Source organism: Schistocerca piceifrons, chromosome 8 (genome assembly GCF_021461385.2).
Source record: "Schistocerca piceifrons isolate TAMUIC-IGC-003096 chromosome 8, iqSchPice1.1, whole genome shotgun sequence".
In the NCBI taxonomy this organism is placed as follows: Eukaryota; Metazoa; Arthropoda; class Insecta; order Orthoptera; family Acrididae; genus Schistocerca; species Schistocerca piceifrons.
The window spans coordinates 321,494,706-321,515,811 of NC_060145.1; the positions used below are offsets into that span (position 1 = coordinate 321,494,706).

At 44.1% G+C, this 21,106-nt stretch overlaps 1 protein-coding gene across 1 annotated transcript in view; it reads left to right on the plus strand.

Moving 5' to 3' along the window:
- LOC124712318 (vanin-like protein 3) overlaps positions 1-20,436 on the plus strand; it is a 158,284-nt gene extending 137,848 nt beyond the window's left edge. Inside the window, exons 7-9 of the mRNA XM_047242612.1 lie at positions 38-228; positions 10,501-10,845; positions 16,017-20,436. Of these exons, the coding sequence (XP_047098568.1) occupies positions 38-228; positions 10,501-10,845; positions 16,017-16,349 (869 nt within the window). The 3' untranslated portion in view covers positions 16,350-20,436. The remainder of the gene's footprint in view (positions 1-37; positions 229-10,500; positions 10,846-16,016) is intronic.
- Positions 20,437-21,106: the final 670 nt, after the last annotated feature.

The following is a 21,106-nucleotide window of genomic DNA, read 5'->3' on the forward strand; positions in this document are numbered from 1 at the left end:
CCAAGCTTCGGCTAATGTAGTGCGTCCGTTGTTGCAGCGACGTCGGTGCAGGCCGGGTGGTCGGCGGCGCGACGCGTCTCCGTGCTGGCGTCGGGGCTGCACCGGCCGCGCGCCGGCAACGCGGGCAGCGGCGTCTACCAGGCAGGCGGGCGCCCCCTCGTCGCGGCGCTGCCCACCGCGGACAACGTGGGCGCCGGCCAGCTGCTCATCGCGCCCGTCCCCATCACCGTGAGTCGCCTGCTCACCCGCTCCTCTCTACTAACATTGGCCTCTGCCACCAGAAACAGTGGCCACGAGTGTATGAATTGTTCTTGTGTGAGCGTGTATGTAAGTCTTCCCCACTGCCGGAAAAAAAATTAGTACTCTCTTTTAAAGGTTTCCAGTTCATTGTTGCAACAGTGCATATGGAGTACATGAAATGATTATACAGGGCGAGTCAAAAGTCCTTGGACACCTTCATAACTTGGAAGATTAAAGGGAAATTAGAAATGTGATGATGGGAACATAGGTTTGACGCGGGGCCGCAACTTTTGGTGTGAATGTCATTCATGGCCGCCATCTTGAAATCCGCCATTTTCGATTCAAGTCTTTTTTTTTTTTTAATGGGAAGGGGGGTGTATGGCACATCAGATAACACCCGCTTGAGCTCTGGCATTGAGTGGTGTAATTTGTTTTTGTCTATCTTGTACAGTTTAGAAGTTATTGATACTGACTCATGTCTCTCTTTGTTCTAGTGATCTAAAATGGTATGAAAGTAATTTCCCAAGTTTGAACATTAATAACCTTTAAATTGTACAAGATAAACAAAAACAAATTACACCACTAAATTCCAGAGCTCAAGCGAGTGTTATTTGATGTGTCATACACCCTTGTTTCCATTTTTTTTTAAATGACTTGAATCCAAAAAAAAATGGTTCAAATGGCTCTGAGCACTATGGGACTCAACTGCTGAGGTCATTAGTCCCCTAGAACTTAGAAGTAGTTAAACCTAACTAACCTAAGGACATCACAAACATCCATGCCCGAGGCAGGATTAGAACCTGCGACCGTAGCGGCTTGAATCCAAAATGGCGGATTTCAAGATAGCGGGCATGAATGACATTCATTCAAAAAATTGCGGCCCCACATCAAACCTATGTTCCCATCATCACATTTCAATTTTCCCTTAAATCTTCCAACTTATGAAGGTATCCAAGGACTTTTGACTCGCCCTGTATTTACAGACCAATAGCGCAAGTTGTTCTGAGGTACCAGGTATTGACAAAGCGAAAATCCCCAGTAATGTACGAGTACAAAATAAATGCCCAGTCTTTGGAAGCGATAACATCCGATAAGTACCTGTGTCTGACTATACGATGTGATTCGAATGGAACGATCAGATTACACAAGTAACGGGTAAGGCGAACCCTAGATTGCGGTTTATTGGTAGAATCTTGAAGCGATGCAATACTTCAGCAAAGGAAATTGCTTACCTTAGTTCGTCCAGTCTTAGAGTATTGTTCGTCATACCAGTTGGGTCTGATTCAAGAGATTGAGAGGGTCGAAAGAAGAGCGGCAATATTCGTGACTGGTACATTTAGCCAACGCAAGAGCGTTACAAATCTCATAGAAAGTTTGAAGTGGGACACACTTGCAGATAGACGACCCGCTAAACGGAAGGGGCTGCTCTCTAAATTCCGAAATCCGATCTTCGCCAAGGATGTAGAGCATATATAATCACCACCAACTTTCAAATCAGGCAATGATCACCATTCAAAGATAAGGAAAATTAGAGCTCGTACTGAGGCGTTCGGTCGTTTTTCCCTCGCGCAATCCACGAGTGGAGCGCAGGGGGCGGGATATGACTTTGGCGCGAATAGTGCCCTCCGCCACACACCGCTAGGTGGCTAGCGAAGTATATATGTAGATGTAGACCCAAGCTGAAACACCCATACTAGTACGTGGCGTAGCCTCCACAGATAGCAATGCAGGCCCGCACCCTACCATCCGACCAACCGTATAAATGGCGAATACTGTCCTGGGACTTATGACGCCACGCCTGCTCGACCCATTCACATAGTTCTGTAAGAGTTGGTCGACAGGTCACATGAGTCACTTCTCGTCCCATCACATCCCACATACTAGATTGGAGGCAAGTCTGGAGATTGTGCTGCTGCAGATCTTGCAGAGCACGTTTTCACGAGAGGTGTGTGGGCGAGCATTATCGTGTTGGAACAACACATCGCCTTCCTGCTTCAAGAACAGCAAAAGAACAGGTCTAACAACATTCTGCACGTACCGAGCGCTGGTTAGAGTCCTCTCCAGAAACCTCAAAGGTGAACGAGAGTTGTATCTTATCACATCCCAGACCGTAAGGCCTTGGGTGGGGTCAGTGGGTCTTGGACGAATCAACTCTACGAGACAGTGCTCACCAGGTCTACATGGTACGCATGAACGACCATCACTCGCATGCAGGGATAAACTGCTTTCGTCGCTGAAGACCGCAGGGCGCCATTCCAACTTGCAAATGATCCTCTAACGGCACCAGTCGAGCCGTGCACGTCAGTGGTGTTGCGTGAATGGAAGATGGGCTACAGGTGTGCGTGCCCGTACTCCTGCTACTAATAACCATTTCACAACAGTTTTTGTTGAGGAAAACAATGACGAAACTTACTTTGAGAATGTCTCTCGTATCACATTTTAATCACACCCTTGAACCTTTCTTTTATTACCGTTATATCTTCAGCGATCAGTAGATTTAGTAGCAGGGGCGAAAACGGCATCCCAGTCCTAGATCCGTTTTAAGCCGAGTACTTCTTGACCTTGCATACTTACAGGACAGGCACACAAATAATTACAATTTCAGAAAAAAACTGGATGATTTATGTTGTGTCGGGTATCTGGGCCGACACCGTGAAGTGGAGATGGCTGAAAATGCACGCTAGACTAACGCAGATGGGCGTGAAGTACTGGAACAGGATACGTAATTAATGTTAGGAAGAAAAGTACGGAGCAGGATTAATACTTATCTTTAATATCATGGTAGTACATCGATCTTGACGATACACAGTAGACTTTAAGTTCAATCACTGTATGGCTAATGGCGCCTTGCTAGTTCGTAGCCATTAACTTAGCTGATGGCTATTCTGTCTCTCGGCTAATGAGAGAGAAAGGCTTCGTACAACTGGTCGGTAGCTAGGTTCTCGTACAACTGGGCGGTAGCTAGGTTCTCGTACAACTGGGCGGTAGCTAGGTTCTCGTACAACTGGGGCGAGTGCTCTCTCGTATCACGAGACCTGCCTTGGTGGTGGCGCTAGGTCTGCGATTACACAGTGGCGACACGCGGGTCCGACATGTACTAAATGGACCGCGGCCGATTTAAGCTACCACCTAGCAAGTGTGGTGTCTGGCGGTGACACCACATTCCTCCCCCGCAAATCGGCGAACGGTCGTGTGATAAGGCTTCCGCCCGCCGTGGGGAGGACCACATGTTGACGTATGCGATGAGGTGGGGAGCCTAACAACAGGCGAGGCTGTGCCACCCGCACCCGGCCATCCGGTCCGAGGGGAGCTAGGAAACGCCTGAAAAACTAGTCCAGGGTGCACGTCAACATGCGGTGTATGCGCCCGTAAAGAGACAGGAGGTACCGAAGGGTCGACCTCCATTGCGTCGGGGTAGCCGACGCGCGATGACGTCATGTGGTCCGGAGCGGGCGGGAGTTCCATGGCGGAGGACAGCTGGTCACGGGAAGCGATCGGCGGCGCATGACCCTGGGAGGCGCTTGGCGGCTGCAGCGAAGCGTCTAATGCGGGCGGCGCCGGCGGGAGAACAAGCGGCGGCGGCGGCGGTGGCTGCTGCGGCTGCGGCGGCGGCGGCGGCGCGTCGCCATGGGGCAAAATGGAAGGCATCGTCGGTAACACCTGGGGATGAGGCGAGCCAGTAGATGGGTCCCCAGGGCGCTGACCGGACGGCACCGTCGCTGAAAGCAGACGGGGAGCGGCAGAACCCGAGCGACGACAGAGGCGCAGCTGATTGATATGCCGACGCACCTCACCAGAGGCCCCCAAAACCAAATACATCGCGCGGCCGAGGCAGCGAAGAAAGCGCCCTGCGAGCCAACGCCGTGAACCTCGATAGTTGCGATAAAATACAACGTCGCCTGGAGCAAAAGCAGGAGTCTGCCGCTGCACAGGAACCTGATGCGGCGGATGCAGCAAAGACATCAAGGTGCGATGAGGACGACCGTGGAGCAACTCAGCCGGCGAGCGACCCTCTCGGGGCTGAGAGCGATACGAAGACAAAAACAGCAACAACGCGTCCTCCCGAGAATGCGACTCTTTCAATTTCAACATCTGTGACTTGAAAGTCCGGACCAATCGTTCAGCGGCACCGTTGGACTGAGGCGAAAACGGCGCGGATGTCAGATGTTGAATACCAGTGGCCTGGCAGAATGACTGAAATTCTGCGGACATGAATTGTGGGCCATTGTCGGAAACAATAGTCTGCGGAAGACCTTCAACGCAAAAGATAGCAGACAACGCTTGGATGGTGGCGGAGGACGTCGTGGAAGACATCCGGACAACAAAAGGAAAATTACTGAAGGCGTCGACCAAAACCAACCATCGAGCATTCCAGAATGGACCAGCAAAATCAATGTGCAAGCGTTGCCAAGGGGAAGTGGCTTTTGGCCATGCAAAGACTTTCCGCGGCGGTGCGGACTGTTGTTCGGCACACGCCGGGCACGAAGAACACATATTCGTAATCGCAGCATCGATTCCGAACCAAGTACAGTGCTGACGAGCAAGTTGTTTCGTTCGCACTATACCCCAATGTCCTTGGTGAAGAAGCCGTAAAACAGAGGACTGTAACGAACGTGGGACCACGACTCTGGACTGATCATTATCAGAACGCAACAACAAAACACCACGTCGAACAAAAAGTCTCTCCTTGTGAGCAAAAAATCGGCGAACCAACGGATCCTCGATCCGAGACTTTGACAAAGGCCATTGCGTAGCAACAAAACGTAAAACAGTAGCAAGGACGGGGTCAGCAGCTGTGGCTGTAGCGACACGACGAAAATCAATCGGAAACGATTCGACCACTTCATCGGTTTCCGAATCAATGAACATGCAAGCAAGTTCGGAAGAATCGAATGCTTTATCCTCAGCAACAGGCAAACGGGACAACGCATCGGCGTTTCCGTGCTTAGCAGTGGACCGATACAAGATATCGTAGCGGTACTGCGAGAGGAAAATAGACCAGCGAATGAATTTCTGCGCTGTACGTGGAGGTACAGGCTTGGTCGGATGAAAAAGCGATGTCAAAGGTTTGTGGTCTGTGATGATGGTAAAGTGACGACCATACAAGAAATCATGGAACTTAGTAACACCAAACACGAGAGCCAAAGCTTCTTTCTCTATCTGTGAATAATTTCTTTGCGCAGACGAGAGCAATTTGGACGCAAAGGCAATAGGGCGATCATGGGAGCCAACTTTGTGCGCAAGCACAGCACCGATCCCGAAATCCGATGCATCTACCATCAACAAAAAGGGTTTCTGGGGATCGAATGGCGTAAGGCAAGTATTACAAAGCAACGCCGATTTCAACTGGCGAAAGGCGCGTTCACATTCCGTCGTCCAGACGAACGGAACACCTTTACGGCGTAAGCGATGAAGCGGAGCTGAAATGAAAAAGGCATTGCGCACATTCACTCACACCTTGTGATTCTACATTGTTCAATGTTCTTGCGACCTCCTGACGCAATGCGTGGGGAACATTGCGCGCTCTGAAAAATTTCGGTTGCGCGTTTCCTTCCAGTTCCAAATGTGCTTCATAGTTTTTAGCGCAACCTAAGCCCGGTGCAAAAATGTCTGCAAATTCGTCACACAGCCGAGAAACACTGTCCGTAGGCACAGTCTGATTCACTGATAGGACCTGATTTACTATAGACATGTTAAACAACTGAAATAAATCTAGACCAAACAAGTTCACTGCAGAAGAAGAACGAAGAACGTAAAATGACACAAGTTTTGTTTGTCCCTTGTATGTCGCAAGAAGGCTGCACTGTCCTAACACAGGAATTTGCTGTCCGGAATATGTAGTTAGCTTAACATTTGCGGAACGCAACGGAGGTTTGCCCAGTTGTTTGTACGTGTCGTGATTGAGCAATGAAACTGCAGCTCCGGTATCGAGCTGGAATGGTATCACTTTGCCTTCAAAGTCTAAGTCCACAAAAAGTTTATTGTTCTGCTGACGACAAGAGCGACTGTTTTGTGCAATTGGAACAGACACTGGTACAGAATCACTTGCTAATTGACGTGATTTCCGGCGACGTCGACGCACAGTTTTTGTGGGATGAACACAGTTACTGTTAGAGAAAGTGTCACTGGACGAAGCGGAATTAACGACATGAATGTCCATAGGCGAAGGTCCACGAGCCTGTGTGTCCTTGGTTCGATTCCGGCGCGAAGCAAAGGGCCTGGAATGATCGTGATTGTCTGATCTGAGCTTTTTCTGGCAAACACTTTGAACATGTCCTTTCTTATTGCAGAAAAAGCAAATAGCTTGGCGTGACGGGCAATGTTCACGCGAATGTCTAGTAGCACACCGCGGGCATGATTTCACTGCATTTGTGTGCTGGCGCGGCACACCTGGCTTAGCACGCGGCGGCCGCTGTGTCGACGTGCGCAAGGCCCGGTTACCGGGCCGCGCAGCGCGTCCAGCGGGCCGGTTAATGTTACACACGGCTGGCGAAGTTTCAAAAGATTCCTGAGCACAGTCAAGTGTGTCCTGTCTATCCAATACGTCTGTCACTTGTTGAAGGGAGGGATTAACTAGTTTCAAAATTTGCTCCCGTATGCGAACATCAGAAACGTTCTGTGCAATTGCATCACGCACCATTGTATCTGAATAAGAAAGACCACAGTCACATTCAAAGGCACAGTCCCTAGTAAGTCCTTGCAATGTTGCTACCCACTCCCTATTAGTTTGACCGGCCGTACGTTTTGTACGAAAGAACGTATACCGTTTTGCAACCACATTAACTGTTTCTTTGAAATAGGCATCTAATGCAGACAAAATTTCCTCGTAGGACAGAGTTGCTACGTCGCGTCGGGGAAACAATTTCACTATCACACGGTATGTGGACACACCGACACAAGAAAGCAAAAACGGCTGCCGCTCATTACCTTGAATGCTGTAGGCTGCTAGATGAAAGTTGAACTGGCGTGACCACTCGTGCCAGGTCTCATCGGCTGCCACGTATGGTCGAAAGGGAGGTGCAACAGCGTTTAGTGGCAGCGGTAGCGAAGAAGCGGCGGCGGCCGCATCGGTGTGCAGCGCACGTTGACCCTGGACGAGCTGTCCAAGGGCATCCAATAACGCCTGCGTCTGCTGATTCTGCAAGCGATAAAATTCGGACAGTACATCTGGAGAATGTGGCGAAGCCATGACACAATTAAATGTAAGCAATCAGAAAGAACACTTTAAATCGTCGCCAATGTTGTGTCGGGTATCTGGGCCGACACCGTGAAGTGGAGATGGCTGAAAATGCACGCTAGACTAACGCAGACGGGCGTGAAGTACTGGAACAGGATACGTAATTAATGTTAGGAAGAAAAGTACGGAGCAGGATTAATACTTATCTTTAATATCATGGTAGTACATCGATCTTGACGATACACAGTAGACTTTAAGTTCAATCACTGTATGGCTAATGGCGCCTTGCTAGTCGTAGCCATTAACTTAGCTGATGGCTATTCTGTCTCTCGGCTAATGAGAGAGAAAGGCTTCGTACAACTGGTCGGTAGCTAGGTTCTCGTACAACTGGGCGGTAGCTAGGTTCTCGTACAACTGGGCGGTAGCTAGGTTCTCGTACAACTGGGGCGAGTGCTCTCTCGTATCACGAGACCTGCCTTGGTGGTGGCGCTAGGTCTGCGATTACACAGTGGCGACACGCGGGTCCGACATGTACTAAATGGACCGCGGCCGATTTAAGCTACCACCTAGCAAGTGTGGTGTCTGGCGGTGACACCACAATTTATTCAAGAAAAAGAGCTTCACACACACTGACAAAGTAGATATCGCGTCGTTGCACGTCTGGCCCCTATACAAGCAGTTACTGGGCTTGGCATTGATAGAGTTGTTGGACATCCTCCAGAGGGGCATCGTGCCAAATTCTGTCCAACTGCGCGATAGATCGTTACAGTTCCGAGCTAGCTGGAGGACCCTGCAGATAATGCTGCAGACGTTCTCAACTGGGGAGAGATCCGGCAGCTCTGTTGGCCAAGGTGGGTTTGTGGCAAGCACGAAGACAACAGAAAATCTCGCAGTATGGGAGCGGGCATTATCTTGCTGAAATGTAAGCCCAGGGTCGCTTGTCACGAAGGGCAACGAAAAAGGAGTAGAATATCGTCGATGTTCCGCTGTGCTGTAAGAGTGCCGCAGATGACAACCAAAGGGGACCTGCTATGAAAATAAATGGCACCCCACACCATCGCTCCTGGCTGGTTATGACGGGCGACACTGAGGTTGGTGTCCCACCAGTGTCTGGTGCGTCTCTAGACACGACCTCGCTGGTCATCGGGACTCAGTTCCAAGCGGGATTCGTGAATGAAAACATTTTTACTCCAGTCAGTGAGATTACAGACCGAAGCGTGTCTGCAAGATACGCCGCACAACGATGGGATACCAAGCTCATTGTCTTTTTCCGTGTAGTAGTATACTACTGGCCATTAAACTTGCTACACCAAGAAGAAATGCAGATGACAAACGGGTATTCATTGGACAAATATATTATACTACAAATGTGATTACATTTTCACGCAATTTGGGTGCATAGATCCTGAGAAATCAGTACCCACAACAACCACCTCTCGCCGTAATAACGGCCTTGATACACCTGGGCATTGATTCAAACAGAGCTTGGATGGCGTGTACAGGTACAGCTGCCCATACAGCTTCAACACGATACCACTGTTCATCAAGAGTAGTGACTGGCGTATTGTGACGAGCCAGTTGCTCGGCCACCATTAACCAGACGTTTTCAGTTGGTGAAATATCTGGAGAATGTGCTGGCCAGGGCAGCAGTCGAACATTTTCTGTATCCAGAAAGGCCCGTACAGGACCTGCAACATGCGGTCGTGCATTATCCTGCTGAAATGTAGGGTTTCGCAGGGCTCGAATGAAGGGTAGAGCCACGGGTCGTAACACATCTGAAATTTAACGTCCACTGTTCAGAGTGCCGTCAATGCGAAAAAGAGGTGACCGAGACGTGTAACCAATGGCACCCCATACCATCACGCCGGGTGAAACGCCAGTATGGCGATGAGGAATACACGCCTCCAATGTGCGTTCGCCGCGATGTCGCCAAACACGGATGTGACCATCATAATGCTGTTAACAAAACCAGGATTCATCCGAAAAAAAGGCGTTATGCCATTCGTGCACCCAGGTTCGTCGTTGAGTACACCATCACAGGCGCTCCTGTCTGTGATGCAGCGCCAAGGGTAACGGCAGCTATGGTCTCCCAGCTGATAGTCCATGCTGCTGCAAACGTCGTCGAACTGATCGTATGGCCGGCCGATGCGGCCGAGCGGTTCTAGGCGGTTCAGTCTAGAACCGCGCGACCGCTATGGTCGCAGGTTCGAATCCTGCCTCGGGCATTCATGTGTGTGATGTTCTTAGGTTAGTTAGGTTTAAGTAGTTCTAAGTTCTAGGGGACTGATGACCTCAGATGTTAAGTCCCATAGTGCTCAGAGTCATTTGAACTGTTCGTGCAGATGGTTGTTGTTTTGCAAACGTCCCCATCTGTTGACTCAGGAATCGAGACGTGGCTGCACGATCCGTTACAGCCATGCGGATAAGATGTCTGTCATCTCGACTGCTAGTATATACGAGGCCGTTGGGATCCAGCACGGCGTTGCGTATTACCCTCCTGAACCCACCGATTCCATATTCTGCTAATAGTCATTGGATCTCGACCAACGCGAGCAGCAATGTCGCGATACGATAAACCGCAATCGCGATAGGCTACAATCCGACCTTTCTCAAAGTCGGAAACGTGATGGTACGCCTTTCTCCTCCTTACACGAGGCATCACAACAACATTTCACCAAGCAACGCTGGTCAGCTGCTGTTTGTGTATGACAAATCGGTTGGAAACTTTCCTCATGTCGGGACGTTCTAGGTGTCGCCGACCTTGTGTGAATGCTCTGAAAAGCTAATCATTTGGATATCACAGCATCTTCTTCCTGTCGGTTAAATTTCGCGTCTGTATCACGTCATCTTCGTGGTGTAGCAGTTTTAATGGCCAGTAGTGTGTTTAACGTCAGTGACTGACGGTCACACGACTCTCCGAAATGACCAGTGTACCGTTCTAAGAGGACCACTAACATTTTGTTGCATGTGTACAAAACTGCCTGTACATGGGAAATAAGGTGTTTGTTTTTGTAGGCGACATCTTTAGAGAGATGTCTCCCTCAGTTTCCGGCAGTGTGTGACCACACTCGTTGCGGTTGCAGCGCGCCCCGCCGCTGGAGACGCGACCGACGGCTGCGCCCCCAGCGCCGCTGCCGGTGCGTGCGTCGCACATCCACGTGAAGACCAGCGAGGCGGGCGACCTGCTGCTGTACCAGGACTACCTGGCGCCGTACCACGCCGTCGAGCTGCTGCCCGGCGCCAAGCACGCGGTGCGCATCTGCCACGCGGGCGACGCGTCCGTGGGCGCCGCCACCTTCTGCTGCGACGTCGACGCCGAGATCGACCTGTCGACGCCGCCCCCTAGCTCCCTCCTCCCCTACCGCTACATGGCCGGCATCTTCAGCGGCGTGCGCAACTTCGGCGGAGTCAAGACCGCCGGCATCAAGGTGAGCGTGCGCGCTGCCCGGCAACCTGGCCCGCTCCTCCACACTTCTACTGTTGAGACCAGTCGTCTTTCTGCAACGCGCACTCTCAGCGATGTGATTTGCAAAGAACCCCCTGCCGCGCGGGATTAGCCGAGCGGTCTCGGGCGCTGCAGTCGTGGACTGTGCGGCTGGTCCCGGCGGAGGTTCGAGTCCTCCCTCGGGCATGCGTGTGTGTGTTTGTCATTCGGATAATTTAGGTTAAGTAGTGTGTAACCTTAGGGACTGATGACCTTAGCAGTTAAGTCCCATAAGATTTCACACACACATTTGAACATTTTGAAAGAACCCCGTGAATGCGAGGTCACTATTTCAATCTTTAGTACGGTTCCGTCAGACGGAGTGATTTTGGACACCGGGGCGAATTCGGACAGTATGGCTGATTTGCTCTTTGCCACTGCACAAAAAACAAAGAGTTGCTTATTTTAACGTCCGTGCGTCAAAGCGCAAGATTGCATTTATCGCTATCCACAACTTCTATTTTGCGTCAGTTGTTTCCCTAGGTGAATAATTGACGAACAGTCTCAGTGTTAAAAATCCATGCATTGTCGTAAAGTGGAAACTTTTGAACTGTTGCACCGAGCGGGAAGTTATTGTAACCGCAATTGTCGACGCGCTCAGTAGCTAACAGCATTGAGACAATTTCTGTCGAGTTTCTCGTGCAAGGTTATAAAATAACGACGGTTTTTGTAAAACTGTGTACTGTGTGGAGTGATTTCGGACAATGCCAAGAGCAGGAGAGGAGCTACGGAGCTACAGTACGGTATAATTATGACCCAGAACTTGTGCAGGAAGCACATCCGCTAAAAAAAAAAAAAAAAAAAAAAAAAAATGGGAGGACAGCCAGTGCTTAATAAAGAAGGATAAGAAATGTTGAAGCAAGGTATCTTGAGGGCTGCACATTGGGGATTTCCCTTTACTAAATTGGATATTAGATATTTAGTTAAAGGCTACCTTGATAAATCTATCCGAAAAAAGAAGAACTTTAGTAATATCTTGCAGGAGAAGAGTGGGTGCATTTATTCTTCAAACGACAGTCAGAAGATCTTTGCATTAGCTTAAGCGAAAGTATTAAATGAGCTCGTGCAGAAGTGAACAGAGAGACTATTTATTTAAATTCTTGCAAAATAAAAACTTATATGTAATATATAAAATTCATTCCATATCACTTTTTCGTAACAAAGAGCTCCCTTAAAATGTGTAAAATGTCACCAAAATCAAATAAAAAGCATGTAGAATTTTTAAAAAATGCAGTAACTGTCCGAATTCCCCCTCTATATACTGTGACTTCGGACACTTTATTTAACTGCCTCAGATAAATATACCTACACATACACTTTCTGGTTCTGGGATATTTTATTCGTTACACATATACCCTACCACTTCCATAACAATCAATTTAATCTAACAATATATACGAAAGTTACAATCAAAATAACGACAAAACCGTCCGAAATCACCCCGTTTGACGAGTTCATTTGAAAGTGTTGTGGTAACAATTATGACAAGAAAAATATTACCTGCTAATGACTTACCACAAGCATCAGAAGTGCGACCGAAAACGAGCGTCCAGGAGGTGCAGAGATCAACCTTTGTGGGATATATGCATTACATTTCACAAGGTGGACATCGTCGACATTCCAGAAATGTTCAAAACAAACCATTAAATGTCAACACCAACACTAAATGAAAAATGGTGCTCCACAGCGTTCACCAAGGTTCGCACTAACAAGACCGAGGAGAACTACTTGGGAGTTACAAACCGTGCACGACGTTCAATTAGGCATCCACTCGTAACGAATGCATATAGGATCATATGGGTGTCGTGGGGTGATGAGAACTGGTGGGATGTGATGGCATGCAACCGAATGCGAAACAGTCTATCTTGGAGCTTATCATGAAACTGGGGGGGCAGGACATCAAAGGGCCGGCCTGCAGCAGGAGAGGCACCACAAGACACTTTAATTTCCACTATCTATTCTTTTGCAAATAAATTCATAAAAGAATGAAATTTTCACTCTACAGCGGAGTGTGCACTGATATGAAACTTCCTGGCAGATTAAAACTGCGTGCCGGACCGAGACTCAAACTCGGGACCTTTGCCTTTCGCGGGCAAGTGCTCTACCAACTGAGCTACCCAGGCACGACTCACGCCCTGTCCTCACAGCTTTAGTTCTGCCAGTACCTCATCTCCTACCTTCCAAACTTTACAGAAGCTCTCCTGCGAACCTTGCAGAACTAGCACTCCTGAAAGAAAGGATATTGCGGAAACATGGCTTAGCCACAGCCTGGGGGATGTTTCTAGAATGAAATTTTCACTCTACAGTGGAGTGTGCACTGATATGAAACTTCCTGGCAGATTGAAACTGTGTGCTGGACCGAGATTCGAACTCGGGACCTTTGCCTTTGACAGGCAAGTGCTCTACCAACTGAGCTGCCCAAGCACGACTCACGCCCCGTCCTCACAGCTTTACTTCTGCCAGTACCTCATCTCCTACCTTCCAAACTTTACAGAAGCTCTCCTGCGACCCTTGCAGAACTAGCTTAGATCCAGGAACCTCAGTTTCATTAATTCAGTCAATTAATATCATTACAACGTGTGTTCATTATGATTTATAAGCTTGCATATACATTGGGAATTAGTATCTGTTACTATGATAGCACTCTAAATTGTCTGTGATCCCGTTCTGTTACTTTACAAGCTGTACCTTTTCATTCATTTGCATAAGGAGGGCTTGCATTTAATTCTATCTTTACATTGATAAACATCAGGATTTAAATATACCTTGCTGTTGTCAGATCTTAATATCTTAACAATTTATCCAGTTAGTTTTTCATATTCCACAAAACAGTCATAAATTTGATTTTTTGATTTGATAATGTAGACTCTAGCTGCTTTACTACAAATATCAATAAAAGTGGAAAGTATTTTACCCTATGCAAACCATGAGTTGAGTGATGCCCCCTCAAATCAGTATCAGGAATCTATAATGTTTCTTTTGGCTTGCTTCTGTTGTTTTCAAAAGGTAAATTGTGCATTTCATCTTCACTTCAAACTTCACACTTCATAAAAGTTAATTCTAAAATTTTGGTAATCCATCTGCTAACTCATGTTTACACAGCATATTTGAATCATTAAAATTTACATGTACAAGTGTACAGTGCCCTTTCTCCTTTACTGACATACTATCCCTATTATTCATACTATTTACATTAATCTCTTTTTTTATAAATTCTTCTTGTCATTTTGCACAGCCTATCTTCTTCCAAAGAAATCACAAGTAAGTTACTGTCCTAATCAAATACTTTTGAGAGATAGCCTACAGGTGCATTTTTATGTTTTTCAGTCACTTCAGCATTGCTATTTGAATTTCTGTCTGTGTCTTTGACATAAAATACATTTTTCATTTCAAGTGAAAGCATGTCATTATAAACTGAAAAAAAAACTAATTATATTTCCTATTTTTCTAGCTTGTAGAACTTTACCATCCACAATTTTTACATTCACAGCATCTTTTAAATATATGCTCTCAGAAAGATAATCATCATTATTAACAACATACTCTATGCAACCAATGTCTAACAACCAGTTAACCTTTACATTGTAACTCAACATTATTATATGCCATCGTGATTTGTACCTAAAGCGCATGAAAATTTGTTTTTACTGCTGCTATGCTGTTTGGTTTGCCCATGTTGCCAACTGCCATGACAGCCTTCTTGAAAATGTTTGCCACATGTCCATGAGCTCCTTCTTGTTCCTGACTGATGATAGTTCCTTTTGAAATGTCTTGATTTTTCCACATCTGTAATATAACTGCTTTTGGTAGCCCATATTTGTTTCCATTGCAGATGCTTATGAAACTGAATTGCCATACTTTTGAAGATAGACATAAACTATGCCAAGAAAGCCTACAAACCAAGTTTCAAGAACTGGTTGTAAATGATGACTCTAGGAATATACTAAAACCTCCTACATATTGATCACACAAGGATCGTGGGGACAAGATTACAATAATTACCACACACACACAGACATTTAAACAACCATTCTTCTGATGCTCCATACATGGAGAGACCCTAACAACTGCTACAACGGGACATACCCTCTGCCATGGTGCTTTGCAGACTATAGATGTAGATGTACATGTACCACATTACAACAATTGGTTTTGCGTACTATCTACATTTATCTTGATGCCATGTTAAAATTAGCTCATATTGCAGTGTTTACACCGTTTCAATTCACTAACATGTTAATGCAGCTGCAATTGTGGCAGAATAATGTAACAGATTATTATTAAACAAATAACCTCAGACAAGTCAGGTCAATAGCTTATTCTTCAATTATGTTGTTGCATACCCATACTGATTTTCATTTTCCAGCTATCTATGGCCCTTAAAATAATTACATTATTTTAGTTACTCATATACTGTACTATGGAAGAAAGTTTTGCATGTTAACCACATGGCAAAATAGTCTCCCTTTTGTGTGCTAACATTCGCTAAAAACTCATTTAGATATCTTGAATCATTTATGAGACACAAGAGATGTTGTGAAGATTTCACATTCACTCTATTATATGTATGTACAAATGGAAGTGAGTGCATTGCATACAAACCATTTTCTCAATACTGGAATAGATATAGATCTCCTCCCAAGTTTAAAGAAAACTCCAATATGTTGGTTGTATTTTGTATGCAGCAATGTATGACCTAACATGTACCAAAAGTAAACTCATAGTAACTTATGTTTTACATTGTAAACAAATTCTAATTTGGGGAGGGGGGAGGGGGGGGGTTACTTAAGTTCAAAGTATCACATTAATTATGACCATTAAGGGAATGATGGGAGTTCACCATGAAGCTGATGAATAATGATACAGAAAGTGAAAGAATCAAATTGTTTTACTGAATAGTTTATTTAACATTATTTGAGAAAGAATGCTGGGTAGTCATCATGCATGTGACTCCATTCCTATGGTGTCTTGTTCACAATGGATGAAGTGCACAGGTTAGTGGGCGATAGCAAACTGAGATAGCCCAGCCCTCAGAACAGAAGGATGGGTTTGCCCAGTACTCAGAACATGAATGAATTTCTGTGCAGAGGCTACATTAAATGTGACTGTTTGCAGGTATGTGGAATCATGGCTTGTGGGGGTGAGACTGATGCAGGCGGTGAGATGTGCGGCTTGTGGAACACATCACTGTCAGCAGCGACAGCCACACTGCATCGAGCTATCGTGGCGGCTAACCTGACAGCCTCAACAACATTCCATCTGCCCATCAGCCTCACGGGTGAGCTGCTGCCAGTGGCCGCAGATAAGCTGCGCTACAATGCTGACTGGCATGGTGCCTCTGTCCAGATCGAGTCTCCAGTAACAGACCTGCTGGTGCTGGCATTGTGGGCCCGAGACACCACACTAGATGGTGACCAGCCAGTGGGAGCATCTGCCACAGCTGCATGAAGGAGGCCACCCTGAAACATCTGGCTCTTTCACAGTTGTTCTGCAGCCACATGCGCTCTGTCCACTTAGTCCTGAACACATTCAAGAATTTCATCTGTGGATGCCACATGTTTGCCCACAGTTTGTGAGCTCTCTTGCTTGCTCATTTCATTAGTAATTACTCCTCTCCCTGTCAATTATGGATTCAGAGATCACTATTAGTTTACTATGTCCTATGTCGAAAGCTGTTATTGAATTATAATAAGAAAATCATATCAACGAGATTCAAATAAAACTTCAACTTCCATGAATGCATTGCTCTTGCACAACCTTCCCTACTCATAAGTATTGTCGAATATTCTGCTAACATGTGACCATAAAACTAAGTACACTACTTGGCTATCATTTGAATATTTCCTTCAGCTGATTGTTCAAGACTAATCACATCTGCAGACTTCAAGTTAGTTGGAAAACTTTTCGATGAGCCCAGAAAAGTATAACTGTTCATTGTTACACCATACAGAAGTATTTGTTCTTGAACTGAATGAGATGCAGCAATAGTGACTTCACAACTTGAGACGCAACCCACAAAATTCTTCATCTATCTCTGAATCTCAAGATGTGGATACTGTTCACATTTAAACTGTTGTTTTCATCATACAATAGGTTGTGGAGAATTCCACAAACAACTATAATTTGCCACTCTCTCTGCCACATCTGCAGATACAGCGCAAAACCTTTTCTTGTATTCCTCTCTTACATAGCCCCGCTTCCCTAATTATATCTACTGTGACCTAGGGCCTTATCTCTGTATGTGAGGGCATTGGTTGGATGGCAGTGATCATGTTCTCAGAATATTCAGTGATGAGACAGTGACAAACTTCCAAGGCTAGCCTGTCTAATTGTCTTTCTTGTAGTTTCACCACCTGAACTTTGTCCAAATCAGAATCAGAGTTGTGCAACACATCTGTGAAACAATAACTGTAGATACACTGTTTAGTGGAAACAACAGTGAATAACAGTAATAGATACTATTATTATATGGTCATAATCACTACAGTATTTCCTGTTACCAGTTCCAACTCAGGTTGGTCATCATGAGCCGCTGGCAAGTGATTACTCCAGTGAACCTTGTGTCAAGTACAGTCCAATTTGCCACCCATTGTAGTGTTGGCTGAAATAATAAGACAGATGCCAGATGATGACTAATCCAAATCAAAACAAAGTAAACAAGTAATGATATGGACTGTATTCTAATCAAATACTCTAAATCAAAATCTCATCCTAACCTATTACCATGCCGGGAAATTATGTAGCTCTTATTTGAGCTTCTTAGTCTCTTTCCTCATTTTAACTGGATGTTAAATCCTACCCAAAACGAGCAATACGTGAGAACTGATTGTAAGAATGTGAAAGAAGGAAGAAAGTTTAGGATTTTACATCCCACCAACATCAAAGTCATCACAGACTGTGCAGGAATGTGTTGTAGATGACCTTTCATTCATTCTGGCTAAGAAGAAATGTAATACAGAAATGTAGGGATGGGAGCACAGTTGTCTTGTAAACAAGGTTTTTGTAAACATACATTTACTTCCAAATCTTCCAGTCAATTGGAATCTAACATCATTTTTCCAAACTACAACATCCCATTTGGTTCCCCTTGTTGAATCATTTTGAAACGGCATGGTAAGATGTACTGACTGTTTTATTTTTGTGCTGTGTATGCAAGCAGTTCTGCTCTTCATTCATAACTAAACGGTATGGGATTATAATTATTCAAGAAAAGTTACAGATTCATTCATAAATCTGCAGGTGTCTCTGATGCAGGTCCTACATTGATAATCTATTTAGGATTACATATTGTGTTCTACCAGCAAGGAAAGTCACAGAGATTTTAATAAGACAATGAATGACCATTCTTCACTGGTGTCTTTCTACATATTCAAACTAAACCAACCAATAAATATGGGGTACTGCCTGAAAACAACCAAAGCCCTTCCTTTGTTTCAAAAATACTGCAGATTGGAAAGGAAATAGTTGTCTCTCCATATCCTTCCAAAAGAAGATATGGAGCTCTAACAATCAAAATTTTTGTGTTTCACCTTCTACCCCACATCCTTGAACTCTAATAGCATCTCTTTAACTGCCTAAATACGTATGTTATTATCACCCAATTAAATCATCATTACCTTGATGACCATCATACTCTAAATAGGTTATATTCATTGTCTTCACAACGAATATTTAAATTATTCATTCTTTATATCTGTCAATGAAATATTTCCGTTTATCTCATCCATTTCTCACTCATTCTCATATCATTACTTAAGGGTCAATTATTTATAACAAATTGTTCCTGATTATTTTTTATTTGTTCTGACATACTTGCTTCTAGCATCAGAAATACTGTTACATATGTAATGTGTCAGAGTGTATGGGATTATAATTATTCAAGAAAAGTTACAGATTCATTCATAAATCTGCAGGTGTCTCTGATGCAGGTCCTACATTGATAATCTATTTAGGATTACATATTGTGTTCTACCAGCAAGGAAAGTCACAGAGATTTTAATAAGACAATGAATGACCATTCTTCACTGGTGTCTTTCTACATATTCAAACTAAACCAACCAATAAATATGGGGTACTGCCTGAAAACAACCAAAGCCCTTCCTTTGTTTCAAAAATACTGCAGATTGGAAAGGAAATAGTTGTCTCTCCATATCCTTCCAAAAGAAGATATGGAGCTCTAACAATCAAAATTTTTGTGTTTCACCTTCTACCCCACATCCTTGAACTCTAATAGCATCTCTTTAACTGCCTAAATACGTATGTTATTATCACCCAATTAAATCATCATTACCTTGATGACCATCATACTCTAAATAGGTTATATTCATTGTCTTCACAACGAATATTTAAATTATTCATTCTTTATATCTGTCAATGAAATATTTCCGTTTATCTCATCCATTTCTCACTCATTCTCATATCATTACTTAAGGGTCAATTATTTATAACAAATTGTTCCTGATTATTTTTTATTTGTTCTGACATACTTGCTTCTAGCATCAGAAATACTGTTACATATGTAATGTGTCAGAGTGTTAATAAGAATTTGTGATTTGCTAAAACTGAGTAACACCATTTCTGTGTTGTAATTCTAGAAGTTTCATCTTACAACAGTGACTAAAACATAAACAAGTATATTGTTATTTGCTTTAAAAATCTTTAAACATCAAGAGGAAATTGTAGTAATCAGATGATCAAAAATGATAAAAGTATCCTTTTTTGAAAAACAAAGCTTGTGCTATATCTGTGCATACAAACAAGAAATGGATTTCTATGTGAAATTTCAGTATGTTTGGGAATATACAGAAAGCCAATCAATTGTTCATTAACAACATGTAGATTTATCAACAACACTTTTTATTCATTTACACATGATCAATAACTTTACTATGACAGTTTTTCTTGAAATGAAAGTTTCTGCATTGAAATAAAAGCTCATAGCATAGTGCACAGCAAAATTATCACTTGATTATTAATTAACTTCATGTTTGAGAAGTCAAGCAAAATCTAACCTTTTTATATATGAACCATATGCAAAATGATTCATCACAGTACTGTCTATCATACTGGACTGTTGTAGCCCATTTGGTCTCAAGGCTCAGTGTGCCTCACTGATGCTACACAAAGCCCTGAGAACCATAACAAATATCTGAATCACAAAAAACCTAATTATGGTAACATTATATGGCTAGAACCAAAATGTTTCTAATGTCACCACATAAATTAGCCAACTTTTACAGGGAGAGGAGATAAGTTCCCAATGATTGTGTAGTTGATACATTTTAATAACTGAGAGTACAGAATCAAAACCTTTTTTTTTTTTCTTTTTAGTGACTGAATCAAGAAAAGTAAGAACTTATTTATAAAATTTGTTAACACAAAGCAGATTCTAAATAGAAAGAACAATGCAACAACAGCCTATTTTCAATTAATATCCGATGAAGAAGAATCTAAAGTAACATCTGTCTATGTAACAGTAGACCATATGCAAGATGATCTGACAGACAGTAGTCATCTTTTATTCAATGGCCTACCTGGCCTACCTAAAAATACTCTCAGACAAAACCATCTCAATGTGGTACAGTTACATTTTGCATTTCCATTAGTAGTCAAAACTACTGTACTCTAAAACAAGTAGATAAGCCATAAAGACACCTAAGAAAATGCATTACTTTTGCTTTGTTATCATTCATTTACAACAGCAAAAGACTTGTAACATTCTTCTCTTAAGTTGTTAATCAGTATTTTGTTGAGCTTCTTCTCTGTAACTGCAACCAACTATTGCTGTATGACAGTTGTTTGTTGAAATAAAAGGCATAAAAACTGAAAATTTTGTGTTTATATACTCGTGTGTGTGTGTGTGTGTGTGTGTGTGTGTGTGTGTGTGTGTATGTGTGTGCGTGTGTGTGTGTGTGTGTGTGAGTGTGTGTGTGTGTGTGTGTGTGTGTGTGTGTGTCCATCATGGCTTTACAATGCAGTTGTTCAATTTGTTGACATCAGATGAACAAGCTATAGTGCCCATGGTATAGCACCAAAGTGGCTATGGACAAGATGTTGCAAAACCATAAAAAGGGTGTTTGTCCCATTGCTTGACCATGACATGTGGGAGAAGAACAAGGCTGTGGTTTGTCATAATTTCACATTATTACAAAAATGTTTTTTTCTATAAATTTCTGCTGCAATTGGTCTTTTTCACATTTACACAA